Source organism: Vulpes lagopus, chromosome 3 (genome assembly GCF_018345385.1).
Source record: "Vulpes lagopus strain Blue_001 chromosome 3, ASM1834538v1, whole genome shotgun sequence".
Taxonomy (NCBI): domain Eukaryota; kingdom Metazoa; phylum Chordata; class Mammalia; order Carnivora; family Canidae; genus Vulpes; species Vulpes lagopus.
This window is the reverse complement of record NC_054826.1, coordinates 68,655,587-68,679,311: the sequence shown is the minus strand read 5'-3', so window position 1 is coordinate 68,679,311 and position 23,725 is coordinate 68,655,587. Positions and strand designations below refer to the sequence as shown.

General features: G+C 43.0%; 1 protein-coding gene across 5 annotated transcripts in view; it reads left to right on the top strand.

The window, feature by feature from the left end:
• The first annotated feature begins 8,479 nt into the window (after positions 1–8,479).
• TET1 (tet methylcytosine dioxygenase 1) overlaps positions 8,480–23,725 on the top strand; it is a 143,022-nt gene continuing 127,776 nt past the window's right edge. For 3 of the 5 annotated variants that reach the window (XM_041750246.1, XM_041750248.1, XM_041750243.1), the window contains exons 1-2: positions 8,480–8,816; positions 17,225–19,254. In XM_041750246.1, the coding sequence (XP_041606180.1) occupies positions 17,347–19,254 (1,908 nt within the window). In that variant the 5' untranslated portion in view covers positions 8,480–8,816; positions 17,225–17,346. Of the gene's footprint in view, positions 8,817–9,577; positions 9,632–16,118; positions 16,209–17,224; positions 19,255–23,725 lie in introns of those variants that run through there. The other 2 variants (XM_041750245.1, XM_041750244.1) reach the window with 2 other exon arrangements.

The following is a 23,725-nucleotide window of genomic DNA, read 5'->3' as shown; positions in this document are numbered from 1 at the left end:
TCTCCCTCTGCCTGTGTCTCTGCCTCTCTCTGTGTGTCTCTCATGAATAAATAAATAAATTAATTAATTAATTAATAAAAAAAGATGTTGCTCATACTTCATCAACAGTAGCAATTACTATTCACACACTTGAGCAATAATAACACTGATGGATTTCCTTACTATTTTCCTACCAGAAGATGGAAACACTTTGGAGATATTATCCATTGCTTCTGTAAGTCAATATTTGGCCTGCCAGCAATATTTATTGAGGGTATTATAGTTTGAGGCCCTATAACAAAGATAAGATCCAAAAGAAACATAAGGTAACAGTCTTCCCCTGAAGCCTTCGGGCAGTTGGGGAAATAAAATGTTGACATATGTAATACCAATGAACAGTGACAAAATTACATATCGGTGAGTACAATTAATAAAATTCAACACTATTCTTCATGAATGCTGAGGAGAGAATGATAATTCAGAGGTTATTTACATTTAGTGGAATTGCTCAAGAACAATTTCCAGAGGAACTGAGTTGTCAGTGGATTTTATATAATAGAATTTTAGAGATGGTAAAGGCCTTGTAAATCTTCAAGGCAATGACAAATATTTTTGAAGTTCTTCTTATAGATATGAGGAGGTGATAGGAAAGGAACCTGCGGAACCCCTGCTTTCTGTGGGCCTATTGTAGGTGCTTTACATTTACTATCATGTTTAAGGTATGATGACACCGTGAAGTTTATCAAGAAATTCTTGGGGTACCTGAGTGGCTCAGTCAGGTGTCTGCCTCTTGATTTCTGCTCAGGTCATGATTTCAGGGTCGTGGGATAGAGTTCCCCATTGTGCTCTGTGCTCAACACACAGTTGGCTTGCCCCTCTCCCTCTGCTCCTCCCCCAGCTCACACACTCTTGCTCTCTCAAATAAATAAATGAATAAAATCTAAAAAAAAAAAAAAAAAGTCTTAGTTGTGCAAACATAGAATTGTTGGATTGTAGCCATAGAGTTTAGATAAGACCTCAGAGAGGCACTTGAGAAAAATGTCTCTCTCTCTCTTAAACATTTTATTTATTTATTCATGAGAAACACACACACACACAGAGGGGCAGAGACACAGGCAGAGGGAGAAGCCGACTCCATGCAGGGAGCCCGATGTGGGACTCGATCATGGGTCTCCAGGATCACGCCCTGGGCTGAAGGTGGCGCTAAACCGCTAAGCCACCCAGGCTGCCCAATGTCTCTCTTTTCAAAAAAGATGTATTTATTTATTTGAGAGAGAGAGAGAGAGAGAAAGAGAGAGAGGATGCACACAGTGGCTGGGAGGGGTAGAGGGAGAAAATCTTCAAGCAGACTCTCCACTGAGCCCATAGCCTCACCCAGGACTTGATTTCATGATTTATGAGATTATGACCTGAGCTAAAACCAAGAGTCTTACGCTCAAATGACTGAGCCACCCAGGCACTCCAACAAAAATTTCTTGAGCCATTCAGTGTCAGCTATGGGCCAGGTCCTGGACTAAGCACTGGGGCTGAAGTCAGATGGGAACGCCAGATAAGGCAAAGGGGTGACCTGGTCGTGATAAACATAAACACCTCTAGGACACAGAAAAGAGGGAGTACTGAAGAAAAGATTGAGGATCCTAGAAAGAAGGGCTCTTAAGGTCAAGTGGGGGTACTCCCAAGTGGAGTTTGGGATCATGACCTGAGCTGAAGTCAGTTAACCAACTGAGTCACTCAGGCACCCAATCGATTGTTCTCTTTAATCTCTCCCAAACTCAATTCACGAAACCGCTGAGCCACCCAGGCATTCCAGACCCTGTGTATTCTTTTTTTTTTTTTTTTTTAAGATTTTATTTATTTATTCATGACACACACACACAGAGAGAGAGGCAGAGACACAAGCAGAGGGAGAAGCAGGCTCCATGCAGGGAGCCTGACATGGGACTTGATCCCAGGTCTTCAGGATCGAGCCATGGGCTGAAGGCAGTGCTAAACTGCTGAGCCACCTGGGCTGCCTGACCCTGTGTATTCTTGACAATCTTTGAATTCAATTTGGAAACCTGAGCGAGAAAAAAGTTTTAGGTCTTTGTCTGCCATTAAATTGACTAGTAAATGCCAATTCCTGCAGACTTGCTTATTGCAAATTCTCTGGTAATTCCCTTGAGTCTTTTCTGCTCTAAGTTTTTCTTGCTCTCTTGAACTCCTGGCAAAATTGACAGCATAGATCTTTTACTTTTTTTTTTTTTTTTTTTTTTTAAGATTTAGCTATTTGAGGGCAGCCCCGGTGGCGCAGCGGTTTAGCGCCGCCTGCAGCCCACGGCGTGATCCTGGAGACCCAGGATGGAGTCCCACGTCAGGCCTCCTGCATGGAGCCTGCTTCTCCCTCTGCCTGTGTCTCTGCCTCTGTCTCTCTCGCTCTGTATCTTTAATGAGTAAATAAAATAAAATCTTAAAAAAAAAAAAAGATTTAGCTATTTGAGAGAGTTAGAGAGAGCAGAAGTGGGAGAAGCAGACTCCGTGCTGAGCTGGGAACCTCAAGGGAGGCTCAGTTCTAGGATTCTGAGATCATGGCCTGAGCCAAAGAGAGACACTTAACCATCTGAGCTACCTAGGTGCCCCTATTCTGTTTCTTAAATTCCATATATGAGTGAAATCATATTTGTCTTTCTCTGACTACTAACTTATTTCACTCAGCATTATACTCTCTAATCCATCCATGTTGCAAATGGTAAGATTTCACTCTTTTTTTCATGGCTGAGGAATATTCCATTGTGTATGTGTGTATCATATCTTCTTTATTCTTCTATCAACAGACACTTAGGTTGTTTCCATAATTCGTCTATTGTAAATAATGCAGTAAACATAGGGGTGCATATGTCTTTTTAAAGTAGTATTTTCATATTCTTTGGGTAAATATCCAGTAGTGGAATTACTGGATCATGTGGTTATTCTGTTTTTAAGTTTTTGAGGAAACTCTATACTGTTTTCCACAGTTCCTGCACTAGTTTGTTGGTGCAGGAGGGTTCCTTTTTCTCCAAATCCTTGCCAACTTGTTCGTTCATGTGTTTTTTTATTTTAGCCATTCTGACAGGTGTGAGGTGATATCTCATCGTGGTTTTGACTTGCATTTCCCTGATGATGACTGATGTTGAGCATGTTTTCATGTGTCTGTTGACTGTGTATCTTCTTTAAAAAAATTTTTTTTAAAGATTTTATTTATTTATTCATGAGAGACAGACAGAGAGAGAGGGGGAGAGACACAGGCAGAGGGAGAAGCAGGCTTCCTGCAAAGAGCCCAATGTGGGACTCGATCTCAGATCCCAGGATCATGCCTGGAGCTGAAGGCAGATGCTCAACTGCTGAGCCATCCAGGTGTCCCTATCTGTTTATCCTTCTTTGGAGAACACATATTCTCCAAAGAAATATGTGTTCATGTCTTCTGTCCATATTTTTACTATTATTTTGGTTTTTGGTGTTGAGTTGTATCAGATTTTTTTTTTAAGATTTTATTTATTTAAAAAAAAAAGATTTTATTTATTTATTCGTGACAGGCACAGAGAGAGAGGTAGAGACATATGCAGAAGGAGAAACAGGCTCCATGCAGGGAGCCCAATGTGGGACTCAATCTGGGGACTGCGGGATCACACCCTGAGCCAAAGGCAGACACCCTGAGTCAAAGGCAGATGCTCAACTGCTGAGCCACCCAGGCATCCCATATCAGTTCTTTATATATTTTGGATACTAACCCTTTATTTGATATCTTATCTACAAATATTTTCCCCATTTAGTAGGTTGCCTTTTAGTTTTGTTGATTATCTTTATTTATTTACTTATTTAAAAATTATTTATTTATTCATGAGAGGCACAGAGCAAGGCAGAGACATAGGCAGAGGGAGAAGCAGGCTCCCCACATGGAGCCTGATGCTGGGGACTGGCTCCCAGGACTTCGGGATCACGACCTAGCCAAAGGCAGGCTCTCAATCACTGAACCACTCAGGTGCCCTTGTTGATGATCTTTAAAAATATTTGTATTTATTAATTTTAAAAAAGATTTTATTTATTCATTCATGAGAGACAGAGAGAGAGAGAGAGAGAGAGAGAGAGAGGCAGAGACACAGGCAGAGGAGGAAGCAGGCTCCATGCAGGGAACCCAACATGGGACTCCATCCTGGGTCTCCAAGATTACACCCTGGGCTGAAGGTGGCGCTAAACCGCTGAGTCACTCGGGCTGCCCTATTTATTAATTTTTTAAAGTAGGATACAGACCCAATATGGGGTTTAACTTGTGACCCTGAGATCAAGAGTTACATGCTTTACCGACTGAGCCAGGCTGGCACTACAGAAGCTTTTTATTTTCATGTAGTCCCAATAGTTTCCTTTTGCTTTTGTTTCTCTTGCCACTGGAGACATATCCAAAAAAAAAAAAAAAAAAAAAAAAGATTGGTACAGCCAATGTCAGAGAAATTACTGCCTGAGCTCTCTTCTTTTATGGTTTCGGGTCTCACATTTAAGTCCTTAATTCATTCCGAGTTCATTTTTGTATATGTCCTAAGAAAGTGGTCCAGTTTCATTCTTTTGCATGTTGCTGTCCAGTTTTCCCAACACCATTTTTTTAAAAAGATTATTTATTTATTTATTTATTCATGAAGACACACAGAGAGAGAGGCAGAGACAGAGAAAGAGAAGCAGGCTCCATGCAGGGAGCCTAATGCGGGACTCGATCCCGGGACTCTAGATCACTCAGTAGGCCCAAGGCAGGCATTCAACCCCTGAGCCACCCAGGCATCCCATCCCAACGCTATTTGTTGAAGAGACTTTTTCCAGTATTGCCAAATTTAAAAAAAAAATTGCCAATTTGAGATTATATTCTATAGGAAAGAAACTATGTGTGGATGCACATGTGTCTGTGTATATGCATTTGAGGAAAGTATATATATTTTTTCCTAGGGCACTGCGTAAGGTAAATTATGAAGCAGGGCAGCTAAGATAAAATTCGTTATATCTTTAGAAGTTAGATAGGCACAGTTTTACATATGTAAACTCACATATGTGTAATTACATCTCTTTTCTAGAGAAGTGCTTGGAATAAGACAGGAATTCTTGCTTTGCTATTAAGGAAGAATGAAGCAAGTAGTTGTAAGGATAGTGGGAAACTGCTTAAACATTTATTCTTTGATATTGAGTTCTGGAAAGAATTTCACTTTCTTTTCTTCTCCTTGGGTAGACACTTCATGTTATTGATTAGTTCAACCTTTTAGTTTCTGTTATAAATATCAGACCCCTTTTCTAATAGCCTCACATGGACCTGATGATGTTTGGTGAGATGTTTAAGACTCAGATACCAAAGTGGATGTAAATATCACATACATGCTGAGGTGCCTGGGTGGCTCAGTTGGTTAAGTATGTGACTCTTGATTTGTCAGTTTAAGCCCTATATTGGGTAAATAAATAAAATAATAATAATAAATATCATCAACATGCTGATGACTTTCAAGTTTGTTTTTCCAAATGAAACCTCTTTTCCAAACTTAAAATTGCCCCAGACTTGGCCAATGGGAGGGAGCTATACTTTTATATAGCGTTTCCAAAGTTTTACTGTTGTGAAACTCATTGAAATTATTGTGTTGCCACAAACACAATCTCACCTTCAGGGCCTTTGCACTTGCTTTCTCCTACATGTAAAATCTTCCCCAGCTCCCTCCCTCATCTTTTTCAGGTCTTTCCCCAGCACTTCCTGTCCCCTTCCTGTTTTTCTCCCCCTCCCATTAACTATCTCCATCTGACAAGCTATATATATTCTGCTTATTTGCTTTCTTTATCTTCAGCCCCACCCCCACTCCAGTATGGAATGCAAGCTCCACAAGGGCAGAGGTTTCATTTTGTTTTTTTGTTTTTAATTTTTATTTATTTATGATAGTCACACACACACACACACACACACACACACACACAGGCAGAGGCACAGGCAGAGGGAGAAGCAGGCTCCATGTACCGGGAGCCCAACGTGGGATTCGATCTTGGGTCTCCAGGATCGTGCCCTGGGCCAAAGGCAGGTGCCAAACCGCTTCGCCACCCAGGGATCCCCAGAGGTTTCATTTTGATACTACTATTTTCCCAAAGTTTAGAACTGTGCCTGGCACATAGTATGGATTCAACTACATTTATGGAATGAAGAGAATGAGTGTTACCATGGACATTTTTCTTTTTTTTTTTTTATGATTTTATTTATTTATTCATGAGAGACACAGAGAGAGAGAGAGACAGAGGCAGAGACATAGGCAGAGTGAGAAGCAGGCTCCATGCAGGGAGCCCGACATGGGACTCAATCCCGGGTCTCCAGGACCACACCCCAGGCTGAAGGCGGCGCTAAACCGCTGAGCCACCCAGGCTGCCCACCATGGACATTTTTCTGCATCTTTGTGTGATTTTTCTATTTCAATACTTTTAAAAGTTAACCATTTCAGTTAACTGACAAATGCCAAGATATTGCTATTTCATGATAATCTTTTCCCCTTTGTTCTTCTTTCAATGTTCTTTTTTTTTTAAAAAAAGATTTTAATTAAAAAATATTTTAATTATTTATTTGAGAAGAGAAAGAGAGCAAGGGAGAGAGCACAAGTGGGGTGAGAGGCAGAGAGAGAAGCAGACTCCCTGCTGAGCAGGGGACCTGATACGGGGCTCCTCTGATGTGGGGCTCAATCCTAGGACTCTGGGATTATGACCTGAGCCTAAGGCAGATACTTTTTTTTTTTTAAAGACTTTATTTATTGATTCATGAGAGACAGAGAGAGAGAGGCAGAGACACAGGCAGAGGGAGAAGCAGGCTCCATGCAGGTAGCCGATGTGGACTCAATCCCAGGACTGTGAGCCAAATCCCAGGACCCTGAGGCAAAGGCAGATGCTCAACCACTAAGCCACCCAGGTGCGTCTCTCTCTCTCTCTTTTTTTTTTTTTTTCATGGAGCTCATGTTATTATTTTTTTTTAATAGAGATTCTAAGTTTTTTTTTAAATTTTTATTTATTTATGATAGTCACACACAGAGAGAGAGAGAGGGGCAGAGATACAGGCAGAGGGAGAAGCAGGCTCCATGCACCGGGAGCCTGAAGTGGGATTCGATCCCGGGTCTCCAGGATCGCGCCCTGGGCCAAAGGCAGGCGCCAAACCGCTGCGCCACCCAGGGATCCCTAGAGCTCATGTTATGAGTCAAACTCTCCCAACGTTCTTTTCACCTAGGTCCTAGGACATTGTTTCTGAAAAGGTATTAATAATTAGGCTTTGGAAACATTGAGAAAAGTCCATTATTGTAGATAAGATTTATCTCAAATGCCACATTTTTTTACTTTCTCCAACTAAGGTATTTATCTGACTGTAGCACTGAAAACACTGTAGTGCAGTCATTATTCTGTTTGCCAAACCAGGATTTGTGTTTCTGCTATTTAAGAGGCGAATTTTATTCATCTCTGTGTATCTATCTATACCCTAGCTCAGGAATAAATTTGAATGAATCAATCAGTGAGAAAGGTTGAAAATTTAGGAATCTGTCTCAAAAACAATCTGGTGGGGCATATGGGTGGTTCAGTGGTTGAGCATCTATCTGCCTTTGGCTCAGGTCATGATCCAGAGGTCCTAGGATGGAGTCCCGCATCAGTCTCCCCACAGGGAGCCTGCTTCTCCCTCTGCCTCTCTCTGCCTTCATGAATACACAAATAAAATATTAAAAAAAAACAACAACAATCTGGTCATGCTTATTAAAGCAAGTACACAAAACAATAAAAATTATGTGCAAAACAATAAAAATTACCATGTTCAAGGTAATGATGGGAATGAGTCTTTCTCTCCAGCTGAAGTTTTGACTTGGGTGGAATGATAGTTTCATGAACACCATTTTCTTTACAACTGTGAGCCCATGAAAGATCTGATTTCCCTCATCTGTGTAATGACTAACTGCTAGAAGAAGCAATAGCCATCAAACATTTAGGGAGAAATTCCAATGCCCTACTCAGTCTTAATTTGGCATAAAGCCACTGGTTATTCCTTCTCATGTTAAAAACTTACTTCTTCTGGTGCCTTCATTGCTTCATCCGTAAAGTGAATATGACCACCCTCAACATACAGGGTCAAATAGCTCAGAAAAATGTTCCGATGACCTTTTCGGACATCAAGTGTAGAGTCAAGGGAACACAACCCTCCTCCCGTTGCTCTTTGGTGTTAAGGGCAGTTTACCATCATCTGCAACCCAGACATTGCTCAATTGTGTCATCTCTGATCTGGCATTCCCTTGATCTATCTATAAACAAACATCGAATTTAGAAATCCTAAAATCTGCCTCGCAGCCCAAGAACCCTTCAGGAAAAAAAAAAAAAAAAAAGACAATGACAAGAAAACCTTGACACTTCTTTTCCTGTCCGATATTCTTTGACCTTAAAAAAAAAAAAAAAAAAAAAAAAAAAAGGTGTTATGAGACAGGAGGGTGTAGGGGAGGGGTAAGGGTCCACAGGGGAGTCCAGCTCCAGTTTGGGTAAATCCAGCGCGCGTTTTGACTCTAGCTCAGTGGTGCAGGGTCCAGCAAAGGCAGCGAGAGCCCCTGCTTCACTCCCTGAGGTCTGTCCTGGGGAGACACTACTGCTCCGGGGGGCTGACCTGGCGGGGAGTGGCAGCGCGACCCGCTCCCGCACCGCTTTGTGCGCGCAGCCGCCGGGCCCTCGGCTCCCGGGTCTGCCCCCTGGGACAACCCCCTGCCCCGCCCCAGTCATGCAACTCTACCTGCCTCTCCTCTGCGGACCTTTGGGAAGCTGCCGCCCGCCCCGGGGGCTCGGGCCCTGACCCTGCCAGGCCGCGGGTAGGTGTCCGCCCGGGGCCCACTCACGCTCCTCGCGCCCGCCGGGGCCCTGGGCTCCCAAGTTGTGGGGTCCCGCGCGAGGTGGAAAGTTTGCTCGAGGGCCGGTGCGGGCTTGCACCGGGGGCGCGCGCGCTGCCCTCCGAGCCTGAGCGGGCCAGCGGTGAGTGGGGCCGGGCAGAGGGCAGGGGTGCGGGGACCCTCACGCCGAGCCCGGAAGGGGGTGCGGGGGGCGGGCCTCGGCCGGGGCCGGGGTGGGGGCCGGAGCTGGGCGTCCGCGGGCCCTCGGGGGGCGCAGGGGTGGGCCCACGCCCCGCGGCGACCCCCTGCCCCGAGCCGCTCGGGGAGCTTTTGTTGCGGGTGGTAAACAATGCCCCCGGCCGGAGGACGCGGCCGCCTGCCCGGGAGGCCCAGTTCCAGCGCGGGATGGGGCGGCGGGGGCGGGGGCGCGGGCGCGGGCGCGGGCGGGGGCGCCGGGGGCTCGGACCCTGAGCGCCGCGGCAGCCGGGCGGGGGCAGGGCGGGGGCAGGGCGGGCGCGCCCTCGCGGTCCCTGGGGGTGCCGGCCACCCGTGCGCCGCCCGGGAGAGTCAGGTCCGCGGCCTCAAGGGGAGAAGCAGGGGTGAGGGCACGGGGCGGGTGGGGAGCCCGTCCTGCCGCGGGATCCAGCGCACCCCGGGGCGGGCTTTCTCCCTCCCCCATGCTCGTGTAGGGGACGGAGGCGTTGGGAAACGTCTGGCACTTCCCTCCTGAGCACTTCGGGGAGGGGACTCCAAGGATGAAACTTTAGAATGGAGGCAGCGGGAGAGTCTGGCCCGAGGTGAGCTGGAGTCACACCACCGGGGAAGAAGGGAACAGGGCGAAGAGCTCGTGTTCTGTCAAAATGGCTTTAAAACCTCCTGCGAGCGCCAGCAAGGTCGCCGAGAGCGCTGGCGTTGCGGTCGCGTCGGCCCTACCCGCGGGCTCCGGAGCCGGCCGGGGGCGGGGAGGTGCGCGCCGCCGGGGGCTGCGGACCGCGCGGGGGCGGGAGTCCGGCCGGAGCCCGGGGCCGGGGCCGCAGGCGCTTCCCGCGCGCGCGGGGAGGGGGGGGCAGGGGCCAGATCTCGGCCCCTCTCCTCGCCTCTCCTCCTTCCTCCCTCCCTCCCAGCCGCACCCCCAACGGACCGAGCTTCTGGAAGGGCTCGTACACGGTCCATACAGTTGCACAGAGTGGTCGGGAAGTTGCCGGCCCGCCCCAGGAGTCTTTCCACTTGCACCGGGAACCCAAATGGCGCATTTCTGACCCGATAAAAATGCACGTATTGCCAAGAGAACAAACTTTGCAGGAACTAGGAGACTTACCCCCGCCTCCAACTCGTCCTCTTCCCCAATTCACTGTTTTGCCCTGGTCGCTCCCGTGCCACACTTCTCCTCCCCGGTTCCGCTCTCCGGCACCCAATGGGCTGCACAACACATGGTGATGGGCAGCTTATGAAGAAATAAAGTTTAAGCGCTTCGACGCTCGAAGCGAGTTACAGATGAGGTGCACAGTCCAGGGTCGGCGGGGTGCGCTGCGCGCCGCACCGGGATGGGTTGCGGGGCGGCGCTGTGGGGCAGCAGCCTCGGGTCGGCCCTGAACCGAAATGTGCTCACTTGCCCTTCTCCACCTCTGAACAGTATTTAGTAAAGTGGGTTTAGTGAAATATAGACGACGGCTTCTTTAGGCCTCGGGATGCCAAACACCACACACGTATGTATGTATGTATGTGTGTATGTACGTGTTTGCTTGTTAACCAGCTAGGGCAAGAGTAATTTACTGCCTATCAGGAATCTATGACTACAGTTAAACTACAGTTACGGTAAACGCAGGTAGGTACATAGATAAGGAGGCGTTTGGAGGTTAGTCCGCATAGTTTACAACAACTAAAAGATTTCAGTACTGTGGCTTTGGGTGTGTTTCCTGATTTTCATAAGTTTTAGGTTACACTAGTTAAAACCTCCCCCCCCCCCCCCATTAAGGGAACTTAAATAGGTTGCTCGTAAGCCTCAGCTAAACTTCAGAATCAAGATCTAGAGGAGCTATTAGCACATATTCTCCCTTTTCCTTTGCAAAGACTCCTAGCCCAGATTTACAACTCTTCAGCCACCATTTACCATTTTAATGAGAGTTAACTATCACACTCAGCTCTGGTTTTCCAGAACTGATGGGTTGGAGGTTTGGATCACCACTGTTCCTGCTCTTTGTTTCTCTTGCCCCCTCCAATCTTCTTTATCTGGTTTGTTCATCCCCTCCCCCACTCTCTCTCTGCATCTATCTGTCCCTGCACACTTAACCCCTCCCTTTCTACCTTTAGTCTTAAGCATTTTGATCCCAGTTATCTTTCTTATATTCTACCTTTATTACTATAAATTTCTTCCCCTTACTCTGTCTTTTGCTCCCTTTCTCCCCTTTAGACATTTTCTTCCTTAGGCTTTTTATTATTCTCAACATATTTTATGTTTTTCTTGTTTTTGGAAGAGTCATTCTAGCTCCATTTTAACTTCTCCCTTCCTTTTTCTGTGGCCCTCTTAGGTCTTTTTTTTTTCCTTGCTCTCTGCAGGGCAGCAGGGGTGTTTTACATATGGAAGGAGCCTTTGACTAAATCTGCTGGCATTCTAGTGAGTTTCCCTGAACAGCCTTTCCTTGTGCGGAGGGCTCTCTCTCACACTTCCTGTGGTAGAAGACTATCTAGGAACTGCAAGCAGCCCACCCACCTCCTCTTCCTTTAGATGTAGAACTTACTAGTGGCTGGAGGAAACTAAGTCAGGTGGTGCCTTTTAAAAGAAAGGTTTTAAGTCTTGTATTTCTCAGCCAAGTGCAGTAGCCTTTAAATTCTAAAGAGCTGAATGGAGTGACCATGAAATCAGAGCTTCTTTTTCCTCTAGCCCTATGGATGAGAATACTCCCCACTTTTTTGGCCACTGCTGGTGGTGGGAAGGGTTGCAATATAATTTTAAATTGACATGCGGGCTGTATGGTTACATCAGTTCAGCCACTTCCTGCCCAGGGGACTTTGGGAGATGCAGAATGAGGAGGGATGTAGGTGGGAGAGGATTTTCTGACGTGGTGCTGTCAACATTGTCCTTTAAAGACAACTGATACAGTTTAGGAAGTCAGTTTTTATTTTCTAGGCAAGGGGGTGACTTCAATAATTATTTAAAAAGCCCGCTGGGAAAGATTGAATACCTAGTAGGCTTAAATAGTATTGACAAAGATACCAATCCTCTTTGTTGACCAATTTGGTTTGGCAAGTTTAAATAACTTGTGAATAATTAGCAGATCCTTACAGAGGCAGTGCTTATCATATTCACCCTGGGGCTGCTCCTGCCACTTCTGTGGGGTGGCCTGCTCCTGCCACTTCTGCCTTCCGTCTTTAGCTTTATATTCTTTACTTTAGGCTGGCATCATATCTTTTTGTGTTTTGAATTATATGTTGGCCTCTTATCTCCTGGCCTATAATGTTTGGATCTCATACTCTGTGTTACAAGGACACTTTAGGACACATAATTTTATTTTCAATGTCCTCTGGTGAAAAGACTTGTTGACTAATGATTTTGCATCCCACAATGGTTGGATTTTTGTTTGCTTGTTTCATTTTGTTTTTTCTTCCAGGAAAGTAACCCACAAAATAGTATCAATTAATTGCAGATAATTAGAGTCTGTGATATATGTTTAATAACAGGAACACTATTCTCTTATTTTCTGCTCTGAGCACGTTGTCCTATAGCTATCTCTATAGCACTCAGACTCTTGAATATATTCTAGGGTAGAATAAAACTGATTTTGAGAAATATTGAAATGGCAATATTCATCAGAAATGAAAATGGAAGTGGAATTAATTTTCAATTGTAAATATATCTTTTTGTATGACTTAAGTACTCTAATAAATAAAAGTAATAAAAAAGAGGGAAATGGAGCATTTTATAATGTTTACAGGTTAATAAGGAAAATAAATACCAGGAGATCTGTGAGGATAATTCCATATTTAAATATGGGCCCATTTAATAGAATGAACTACATTGTTTTTTTTTCCCCCACAAATTTCAAAAAAAGCTTGCTGCCTCTCTTCCCAGAGTTCAGCCCTGGGGATAACTTAGTTTATCACAAAAGAAGGTCACATTTCATCAGTGGAGCCAAGGGTGATAAAATTAGGATCTTGTGGGAGCCCTTATTTTGTTTCTGATTGTCTGTTTCTTTGGCTGGGTGGTACCCAGTGGTTTCTCCCCTGCAGTTGGGTTTTTCAGGGGTCATTGGCCTCTTTCACGATCTCATAAAAAGGCTGTTACCATTTAAAGAGGCCACATCTTCCCAATCCATGTTGCTCATACCTTTTCTATTTCCTTGGCAGGCTCTTTTTCAGGAGATAAGGTTTGAATGGTAAACATTATCTTAATTACAAGTCTGAATTTCTGAAGCACTTTAATTTAAAAATATAAAAGAATATATGAGACAGAGATCAATTTATAAACTACTTTCAAAGGCAGATCCCATGACACCTTCTGGCATATCCAGATTACTTCTGGCATATCCAGATTACTTTAAAAATTAAAATATGTGAATTTTAATTTTTGTGGCTGATTGCAATACCTAGATTATATATGCTCCTAATAATTTTTTAGCAATGTAATCTTGATACAAGAGATAAAGCAAGCTTATACTGATATTGTTGAATTTCTAAACAATGGAAAGGATTGCTTTTTGCTATCTGAAAAAAAAAAAAATCCTTATAAAGACTTTCTGGAGATTAGAATTGGAATGTCTTTTGTTTTCTAAAAATACTGGTACAAAGAGCAGTGGTCTTGGGAGAAAATATCCTAGAGTTTTTCACAGCCAAAAAGTTAGTGCAAGCCAGAAACTTTTTTCTTTTTTTTTAAGAAAAGAGTTTGGAAAGCAGTAAGCTTAGATGCCAAGAACTCAAATGATGTATTCTCTGGTCTAGTGTTTGTATTTAGCACCGATTTAGCAAACTTATTTTTCTTGTGGTTAATGTTATCACTAATGTCTGTTTAAAAAGTCTGTCTTAAAGGCACAATGCTTTGACTAAATGTGTTCTGGGATCGTTTTGTATAGTGTGTGGCTTACAATGTGTTAGGTGATAACAGAAACAAAGAACTAGATCTTGTTTTGGAGGATATGGCAGACTGTGGGTTAAACTGGTTCTATAATAATGATACCCGCCAACTAGCTTATTTTCTCTTATTATTCTTTGTATTTTGGAAGTATAAGTGGCCTTTATTTATTTATTTATTTAGGTTCCCATTTATTATTAAAAACCTATTCTATGCCAGCCCTCTGCTAAGTGTTTACACATGTCATTTCATTTTATTCTCATGGTAACCCAATGAGGTCAGTACTGTTATGCTTCCTATTCTATTACATATAAGGAGACTGAAGTATAGAGAGACTGAGGAATTTATCAGAATCACATGGCTAGTAATGTTTCTGAGCTGGAAACTGAACCCGAGTCTGCCTACTTCCAAAGTCCTTCTTAATTTACCTTCCCCCACTCCCCCTCAACCTCAGATATCACTGGGAAGCCATTAGGCTTTCCCTGTAGGAGCTCAATGAAAACTCAAAACAACCTCATTTCAGATGCAGAAACTTTGACTAGGTGAAATAGATTGTGGAGGGACATAGCTGGTGATCACAGATTCAAACTCATAGCTTTCTGATGGACACATCTCTAGCTACTAAACCAACCAGTATGTCCCAGGATTGCTTGGATCAGATCAGTACAACAAAAACAAATGCACAATTTGAGAATGATAGAGATCTGTCAAGTTTTTACTTTGCCAGGTAATAACATTATAAAATAAACCTATCCCTACCTTTTTACAAAAGAAAGGACTTTTACTACCTTTTTTTAAAGAAATGACATCTTTGAGCAGCCCTGGTGTCTCAGTGGTTTAGTGCCGCCTTCAGCCCAGGGTATGATCCTGGAGACCGGGGATCGAGTCCCACGTCGGGCTCCCTTCATGGAGCCTGCTTCTCCCTCTGTGTCTCTGCCTCTCTCTCTCTACGTCTCTCATGAATAAATAAATAAAATCTTTATTTATTTTTTTAAATTTTTTTTAAATAAAATCTTTAAAAAAAGAAACTACATCTTTTTAAAAAGGTTTTATTTATTATTTTTAAGATTTGTATTTATTTATTTGATAGAGAAAGCAAGAGAGCACAAGCAGGGGAAGAGGAAGAAGCAGGCTCCCCGCTGAGCAGGGAGCTTGATGTGGGGCTCATCCCAGGGCCTCCCAGGGCCCCGGGATCATGACCCAAGCTGAAGGTAGATACTTAACCGACTGAGCCACCCAGGCACCCCTATTTAATTATTACTTTAAAAAGATTTTATTTATTTAAGAGAGAGAGAGAGAGCATGAGTGGGGAATAGAGGGAGGGCTGAGGGAAAGGAAGAAGCAGACTCCCCGCTGACTATGGAGTCTGGATTTGGGGGAAGGGGAGCTTGATTCCAAGACCCTAGGATCCTGGAACCATGATCTGAACTGAGTTAACCAACTCAGCCTCCCAGGCACTCCTATTTATTTACTTGAGAGAGAAAGAGAGTGAGTGAGTGTAAGGAGGGGGGCAAGGGGGCAGAGGGAGAAGAGAGAGAATCCCAAGAAGATTCCCCCTGAACTCTGAGCCGGAAGTGGGGCCCTCTCCCCTGAACTGAGATCATGACTTAGCTGACTGGAGCGCAAATCAAGAGCTGGTTGTTCAACCTACTAAGCCACCCAGGCACCCCAAGGAAGGACATTTTAACGAGGCAAAACTGGAAGGCATAATTTCAGAGTAATGAAGAGTTGTTTACATGAATAAATTCAACTTTATGAAAAATTTTTGATACTGCTTATTTTTTCTGATTTTGCCACAGAATGCTGATCACTTGGTTGCAGATCAGTTTTCGGTAACTATTATACTACACCATGCTTTCTTACAAATCCAACAACCCGTCCGCTGGTAAAGAATACTCACCCACTCAGTTGTACCGCTCTTGATTCCATAATCTTTAGAGAATATATTGATACGTTGTGTATGGTGAGCTTTATTCTTGTTCATAGTTTGGTCTTACTCTGAGTTAGAGTAAGCAATCTGAGGAGACCAAAAGACCATTAATTATGGCTCTTAGTTCCCTTTCATTTTCTTTTTTCTTGCTTACTTTTCAAATAATAGTTGCTTGCCTAGTATGCTTTACTGTTCTAATTATCTCATTTTCTCTTTATTTCCAATTTCCTTGCCTAGGCATTCATCATGAGACTTTTGGGACCCTTGGTAGAAGGGATTTTAGAACCAGCAGTCTTTGGATTAAGTCGGGTGAAAGAGAAAAGAGGGACATCATTTCTGGGTGTGGGCAGTGCCCACCACAATGTCTTCCTTATACATAGTAGGTACTCAACAGATATTTGTTGGACCTGTGAGTCTTACTTGTAACCTAATCTATCAATACTAACTCCTCAGATTTATTGCTATTTTTGTGTGCGTGTGTAAAGCTCAGAATTTGTAGATTGTTAATTGAAATGTGGTATTAATATTATTGGATCTCCAAGTAGAGGTTCTTTTCTTATTTTTAAAGATTTTTAAAATTTATTTATTCACGAGAGACACAGAGAGAGAGAATCAGAGACCTAGGAAGAGAAAGGAAGCAGTCTCCTCACAGGGAGCCCAATGCGGGATTCGATCCCTGGACCTGGGATCATGCCCCTGAGCCAAAGAGAGATGCTCAACCACTGAGCCACCCAGACATCCCCAAGCAGAGTTTCTTGAATTATATAAGCCTCCTCTTCCTCCAGTTTTTTTTTTTTCAATTTTTTAAAAATTTATTTATGATAGTCACAGAGAGAGAGAGAGAGGCAGAGACATAGGCAGAGGGAGAAGCAGGCTCCATGCACCGGGAGCCAGACATGCGACTCGATCACGGGTCTCCAGGATCACGCCCTGGGCCAAAGGCAGGCACTAAACCGCTGCGCCACCCAGGGATCCCTCTTCCTCCAGTTTTACTAGCTTTACTGTCCAACACATGACCCCTCTATCTCTGTGGTGATGTGCTGAGGAAAGAGATTAGGAGATAATTTTTTAAGTATCCAAATTTGCAAAGATTGGGATTTGATCTTTAAACTACATGTTAACTACAACAGTTGTAGTTTCTAATATAGAATAACCCTCATGCTTATGCCATGCATAGAACTTCATCAACTAAATCCGTTGTCACAGTAATTACAGCAGCTTAATTTGTGAATCCAGGGTTTAAAGGATACTTTATTATTTTTATCATATTTTTCTTTTGCAGTAAACATTCTCAGTGCTCTAATTGTGATTAATAATTGTTAGTAGATATTTCATTTCAAATGGGAGAATACACAGGAAAAAGACTCATTTTCCAATATTTTTTTGTTATTTCAGACCAAAATCCTGTGCCACTGAGTTCAACCATGGTGCATCCAGATTCTCCTCAGAATTGAGACTTTCCAAAGGCCCAATGACTCTGTTCCTTGTGCCCTTTCATTTTATCCTACTCCGTAGCTATGTCTCGATCCCGCCATGCAAGGCCTTCCAGATTAGTCAGGAGGGAAGATCTAAACAGAAAGAAAAGCACCCAACTGAAGAAGACATGTAAGGCGGCCAACAAAAACGTGGCATCAGTCAAGACTGTGAGCCCTGGAAAATTAAAGCAATTAATTCACGAAAGAGATGTTAAGAAAAAAATTGAACCCAAACCACCTATGCCAGTCAGAAGCCTTCTAACAAGAGCTGGAGCAGCACGAATGAATTTGGATAGGACTGAGGTTCTTTTTCAGAACCCAGAATCCTTAACTTGCAATGGGTTTACAATGGCTCTCCGAAGCACCTCTCTTAGCAGGCGACTCTCCCAACCTCCAGTGATCATAGCCAAACCCAAGAAAGTTTCACCTCCTAAGAATTTAGAAAAGCAACATGAATGTGATTATAATGTGGTTACTGACATGGGAGTAAAACACGCAGAAAATGATTCCGTTCCAACGCAAGTTCCCCTAATCACTCCTGAAATAGAGAATCTAATTGGTGTACAAAATGCATCTTTAATTAAAGATGAGAGCCAAGAAATAGCCCAGTCTTGGTCCCAAAGGGTCGACGATTCCAAAATAAATATCTCCACTCACAGTGGTCCTGAAGGAGAGAGCCTTTCTGGGTCATCGGAAGGGACACGTGGTGGTGAAGGATTATTCTCTAAAGAGACATTGAATGATATCAGTGATTCCCCCAGAATGTTTGCTCAGGACACTCTGTGTGCTCCTTTGCTCCAAAGAGCAGCTCTCAAGGTTACTTATGAAGGAAATTCTAGCATTCAGTTAGAAGATTTGGGTTCACGAGTGGAATCTCTTAAGCTATCTGATTCTTACCCGGATCCTATCAAAAGTGAACGTGACTGCTACCCCACCTCCAGCTTTAATAAGATTATACCTGAATTGGACCTTAGAAACTGTTTGTCCATTGATGGGTCAATATATCCTACCTCATTAATAAAACTCCTCTTGGCAAGCTCAGAACAAGAAACCCTTGGTGCTAAACCAGATCATCGAGAGATACTCAAAGCTACCACAGATCAGCAGGAAATTCCTGATACCACCCCTGTCATAGGACAGGCTTTTAGTGCTGTCCCACATCGATGGGAAATTCCTGGTGCTAACATAATTCATGGAGAGGCTCTGGATGAGACCCTAGACCCACCAGAGATGCCTGGTGCTGTTTCAGTCCAAGGAGAGGTCTTTGGTGCTATCCTAGATCAACAAATCCTTGGAATGGGTGGTGGTACTGCCTCAGACCCACCTATGTTTCTTCCTCCTCCTCTAAACCCAATTGCTACCTATAATGTTCCCCCAGAATGGCCTGAGCCCCAGAGCACTGTTTCATATGGACTTGAGGTCCAGGGTGCTGTGCAGATTCTGCCTTTGGGCTCTGGTCACACACCTCAGCCACCATCAAACTCAGAGATAAGTTCGGTACCTCCAATAATGACTATTAGCAATATAGAAAATGAGAAGCAGGTTCATATAAGCTTTCTGCCAGCTAACATTCAGGGGATCACATTAGCCCCTGAGCGAGGACTCCTTCTCCATGCTTCACAGGGCATTACCCAACTCTCCCAGGCTGGTCCCAGCACATTGGAAGGAGAGAGCTCCCAGGTCAGCATGACCAGTGCGGTTGACATCAACACTAAAGTGGTGTCTAGGCCAGTGTCACTTGGCAGTACTCCCTCTTCTTCCTTTACAACTTTGCTACCTACTTTGGAAAAGAAGAAACGAAAGCGATGTGGGGTCTGTGAGCCCTGCCAGCAGAAGACCAATTGTGGTGAATGTACTTACTGCAAGAACAGAAAGAACAGCCATCAGATCTGTAAGAAGAGAAAATGTGAGGAGCTGAAAAAGAAACCATCAGTCATTGTGCCTTTGGAGGTGAGTAAACAAACCCTCAAGGGTTGGGAGATACCTGTGAAGCTCCATTGAGCTTCTGTGCGGAGACAAGTTGATTCAGAATTACATCCTTTTACTTTGGTAAAATTTTATATTATCTATAACAATTTGTGGATCTACCTGAAGCATGTGTTGTGCAGTGATACGTTAGCTTATTTTTAGAATTTGTCTCAGAAAACTAGAACATAAAGTTTTTCCATTATGGAATTTGATGGAGACAGGGAAATGGCATGAAATGTGGTTTTGCAAAGATTTCCACTATGCCTTCTTTTGGCTAGTTGTGTGTCTTTTTTGAAAGTTACAGATTTAACTCAAATTTAAATTAAGAGAGGAACAAATTCATGAACTCCCTTGTAGCTTGAAGAACCAGTGAAATTAAACTTCTGTTCTTTTGAAAGGATAAAACTGGGACACCTGGGTGGCTCAGTGGTTGAGAGTCTGCCTTTGGCCCAGGGCATGATCTTGGGGTCCTGGGATCAAGTCCCACATCGGGCTTCCTGCATGAAGCCTGCTTCTCCCTCTGCCTGTATCTCTGCCTCTCTCTCTCTCTCTTTCTCTCTCTCTCTGTCTCTCATGAATAAATAAGTAAAATCTTTACAAAAAAAAAAAAAAAAGGATAAAACGGTATCCTTAATTTTGAAACTTTGCCTTGAAGGTATAGAGATAAAGCTTTCTTCTCCACTTTTGGCAGGTGATTTTCACCTGCTCTACATATCTCATGTGGTTGTTAGGATCATCAGAAGTTCACAATCATTTGTAAGCTCCAAAGTGATACATACATTAATTCTCATTATTACAGTTCTTTTTTTTTTTTTTTTAAAGATTTTATTTATTTATTCATGAGAAACAGAGAGAGAGAGACATAAGCAGAGGGAGAAGCAGGCTCCATGCAGGGAGCCCGACGTGGGACTTGATCCCGGGACTCCAGGATCACGCCCCGGGCTGAAGGCAGGCGCTAAACCGCTGAGCCACCTGGGCTGCCCTCATTATTACAGTTCTTGAGCCTAGGTACTAAAAATATTGGTTGGCTTAGACTTAATTAAAAATTTTTTTTTTTTTAATTTTTTATGATAGTCACAGAGAGAGAGAGAGAGAGGCAGAGACAGAAGCAGGCTCCATGCACCGGGAGCCTGATGTGGGATTCGATCCCGGGTCTCCAGGATCGCGCCCTGGGCCAAAGGCAGGCGCCAAACCGCTGCGCCACCCAGGGATCCCGGCTTAGACTTTATTTAAAGGATTTTATGGAACTCGGTTAATACTTAAACTTATGTTTCAGACCTTTGAAATACATGCCAACTATTGTGTTCAGATTTTTAGGTCACTCATGCGAAGTTATGCTTATTTTGTGTCTGCTCTGAATACAGGTATAGTAGAATAGATTAATCTAAAAGTCTTGTGAACTTAAACTTAGTCATTCTTTTCTATTTCACTCTTAAATTATCTGTCCAAAAATGCTGATTTTCTATTTGACTGCCCCATTGCCAACGAGATCGAACCTTTGACTGATCACCTATTAATGGGCATTTGGGGTGTTTCTAAAATATTGTTATTACAAACCTTACTGCAATAAAATTTTTTACTCCTCACTTTACACGAAGTGGCCACCAACTTAATGGTTTACAAACATACATCTAAAACACTAGCAGCAATATCTTGTAGCAGAGAGACCTCCCTTGTAAGTTCCTATTTGTAATATTGCCAAGCGGCATCATTGCTGAAAAGTACTCATGTTATCTAATAGGTAGAAACAAATTTGTTTTCTTTTTTCCTAAACCTGGTCCTTTTTTTGCATTACATATTTGGTTTAATTTACATCTACATGGTTGCCCAAATGGAAAATTCAGCCATCTTTCATGCCTTCCTCTCACTCTTCTTGATTTCTTATTCTGAAATTTGAGCCCTCCTAGCTCTCCATTTTCTTGGAGAAAATAGTTGAGGCCTTTATTCCTTATTGGGACACTTTTAGTGTTCTCTGTATTATCCGTAAGTATTTACTGTACTTCTATTCGGGGTTGTGCACTGGGGATGTAGTTGTAAGTATACCAGCTAGAAGAGAAGTCAGGATATTGAACAACCTCTTAAGCGCAGTTCAAGTTTTCTTTCTAAAGCCCTGATGATTCTCCTACTTAAATACATTTAGGGCTCTTGTCTATGTGTGATATATCTCATTCAAAACAAAACAAAAATAGAGAAGAGGGGCACCTGGGTGGCTCAAGTGATTGAGCCTCTGCCTTTGGCTCAGTCCCTGGATCCCAGAAGGACTCCCACATCAGGCTCCCTGCAGGGATCCTGCTTCTTCCTCTGCCTATGTCTCTTCCTCTCTGTGTGTCTTTCATGAATAAATAAATAAAATTTTTAAAAAAATAGAGAAGAGCTTTTTGTGCCTTCCAAGTATATATAAAACCTAGATTCTTTTTTCTTTCTTTCTTTCTTTCTTTCTTTCTTTCTTTCTTTCTTTCTTTCTCTCTCTCTCTCTCTCTCTCTCTCTCTTTCTTTTTCTTTCTTTCTTTAGAGAGAGAGACCCAGAGAAAGGTGAGGGCGGTGGAGGAAGGGCAGAGAGAGAGAGAATCTCAAACAAACCCCCTACTGAGCATGGAGCCTGACTCGGGGCTTGATCCCATGACTCTGAGATCATGATTGGAACCAAAATCAAGAGTCAGATGCTCAATCCACTGAGCCACCCAGGTGTCCCCCAAAAGATCACTTTTATGATTTACAAGGCTGATTCTGCAGAATGTATTAGGTTGTCCTTATACTGAACTCTGGGATCAGATAGACCTACCTTTCCAAAAGTTTATGGAGAGGTAGAGGAGAACACAGGGAACACTACTCTGAAGGAAATTCATTCCAAGAGAGCAAAGAACTGTTTTATATTCTTGTTTCTGGTTTCTTTGCTTAATATGCATCAAAAATGTTGCTTATATAATCATTGTTAATACAGTGTATTGTTCCATTGTATGTTTATAACACAATACATTAGTCCATTCTACTGTTAATGTGCACATTATCATAAATGTCTTTTGGTGAATATATGTGTGCATTCTAATGAGTAGATGCCTAGGAGTGGAATTGCTGGGTCATAGAATATGTATGTTTAGCTTTCAAGGATATTACTCAGCAGCTGTGGTTGTTCCAATTAAGACTCTTCATCATTAGTATATGAGAGTTCCACCAGCCCCACGTCCTTCTGAAGTTATTTTCTGTTTTGTTTTACTTGAATTGTTTTGTTGGATGTGTAGCAGCATGACTACACTGGATTTTCTCAATGACTAATGGAACTGAGCTGCTTCTTATTTGCTTCTTAGTCATTTAGATATTGTCTTTGTCTATTTTTAAATGGTTTTTACTGCCTTTTCATTGTTGGTTTATAAGAGTTCATAACATTTCATTGATATAAATTCTTTGTTGAGGGCAGCCCCAGTGGCTCAGCGGTTTAGTGCCACCTTCACACCTGGGGTGTGATCCTGGAGACCTGGGGTCGAGTCCTGCGTGGGGCTCCCTGCATGGAGCCTGCTTCTCCCTCTGCCCATGTCTCTGCCTCTCTCTCTGTCTCTGTGTCCCTCATGAATAAATAAATAAAATTAAAAAAAAATTCTTTGTTGAGTGTATGATTGTAAATATCTTTACTTATTCTATGACTTAACTTTTTGCTCACTTTATCCTGCTTTTTTTTTTTTTTTAAGATTTTATTTATTTATTTATGAGAGACAGAGAGAGGGAGAGACACGGGCAGAGGGAGAAGCAGGCTCCATGCACTGGGAGCCCGACGTGGGACTCGATCCTGGGTCTCCAGGATCACACCCTGGGTGGAAGGCAGTGCTAAACTGCTGAGCCACCCGGGCTGCCCTCACTTTATCCTGCTTTTTACTGAACAGAAAATCTTAGCTTCAATATCCAATTACCAATGCTTTTCTTTATATCCTGTTTAAGAAAATTTTGTCTATTTTTTTGCCAATTGCAAGGTCATGAAGATGTTCTTTTTTGCTTCCTTCTTTAAAAGTTACTTTTTTAAATCTTTAACATTTAGGTGTAAAGTATAGCTGGAGTTGACTTCTGTGTACAGTGTGAGGAGTTAAGGTTGATTATTTTTTTCTATGAATTTGTAATTGACTGGAACCATTACTAAGATGACCATCCTTTCCCTGTTACTATAATCTCGTCATTAAATCAAATGACTGATTAGTTTTGGGGTTCTTTTTTTTTTTTTAAAGATTTTATTTATTTATTCATGAGAGACACACAGAGAGAGAAGGCAGAGACATAGACAGAGGGAGAGGTAGGCTCCATGAAGGGAGACGGATGTGGGACTCGATTCCAGGACCCCAGGATCTCGACCTGAACTGAAGGCAGATGCTCAACCGCTGAGCCACCCAGGCATCCTTCGGGGTTATTTCTAGACTCTGTTTCATTGGTCTTTCTGTCTATCCTTGTGCCTAACTCATTATCTGTAGGC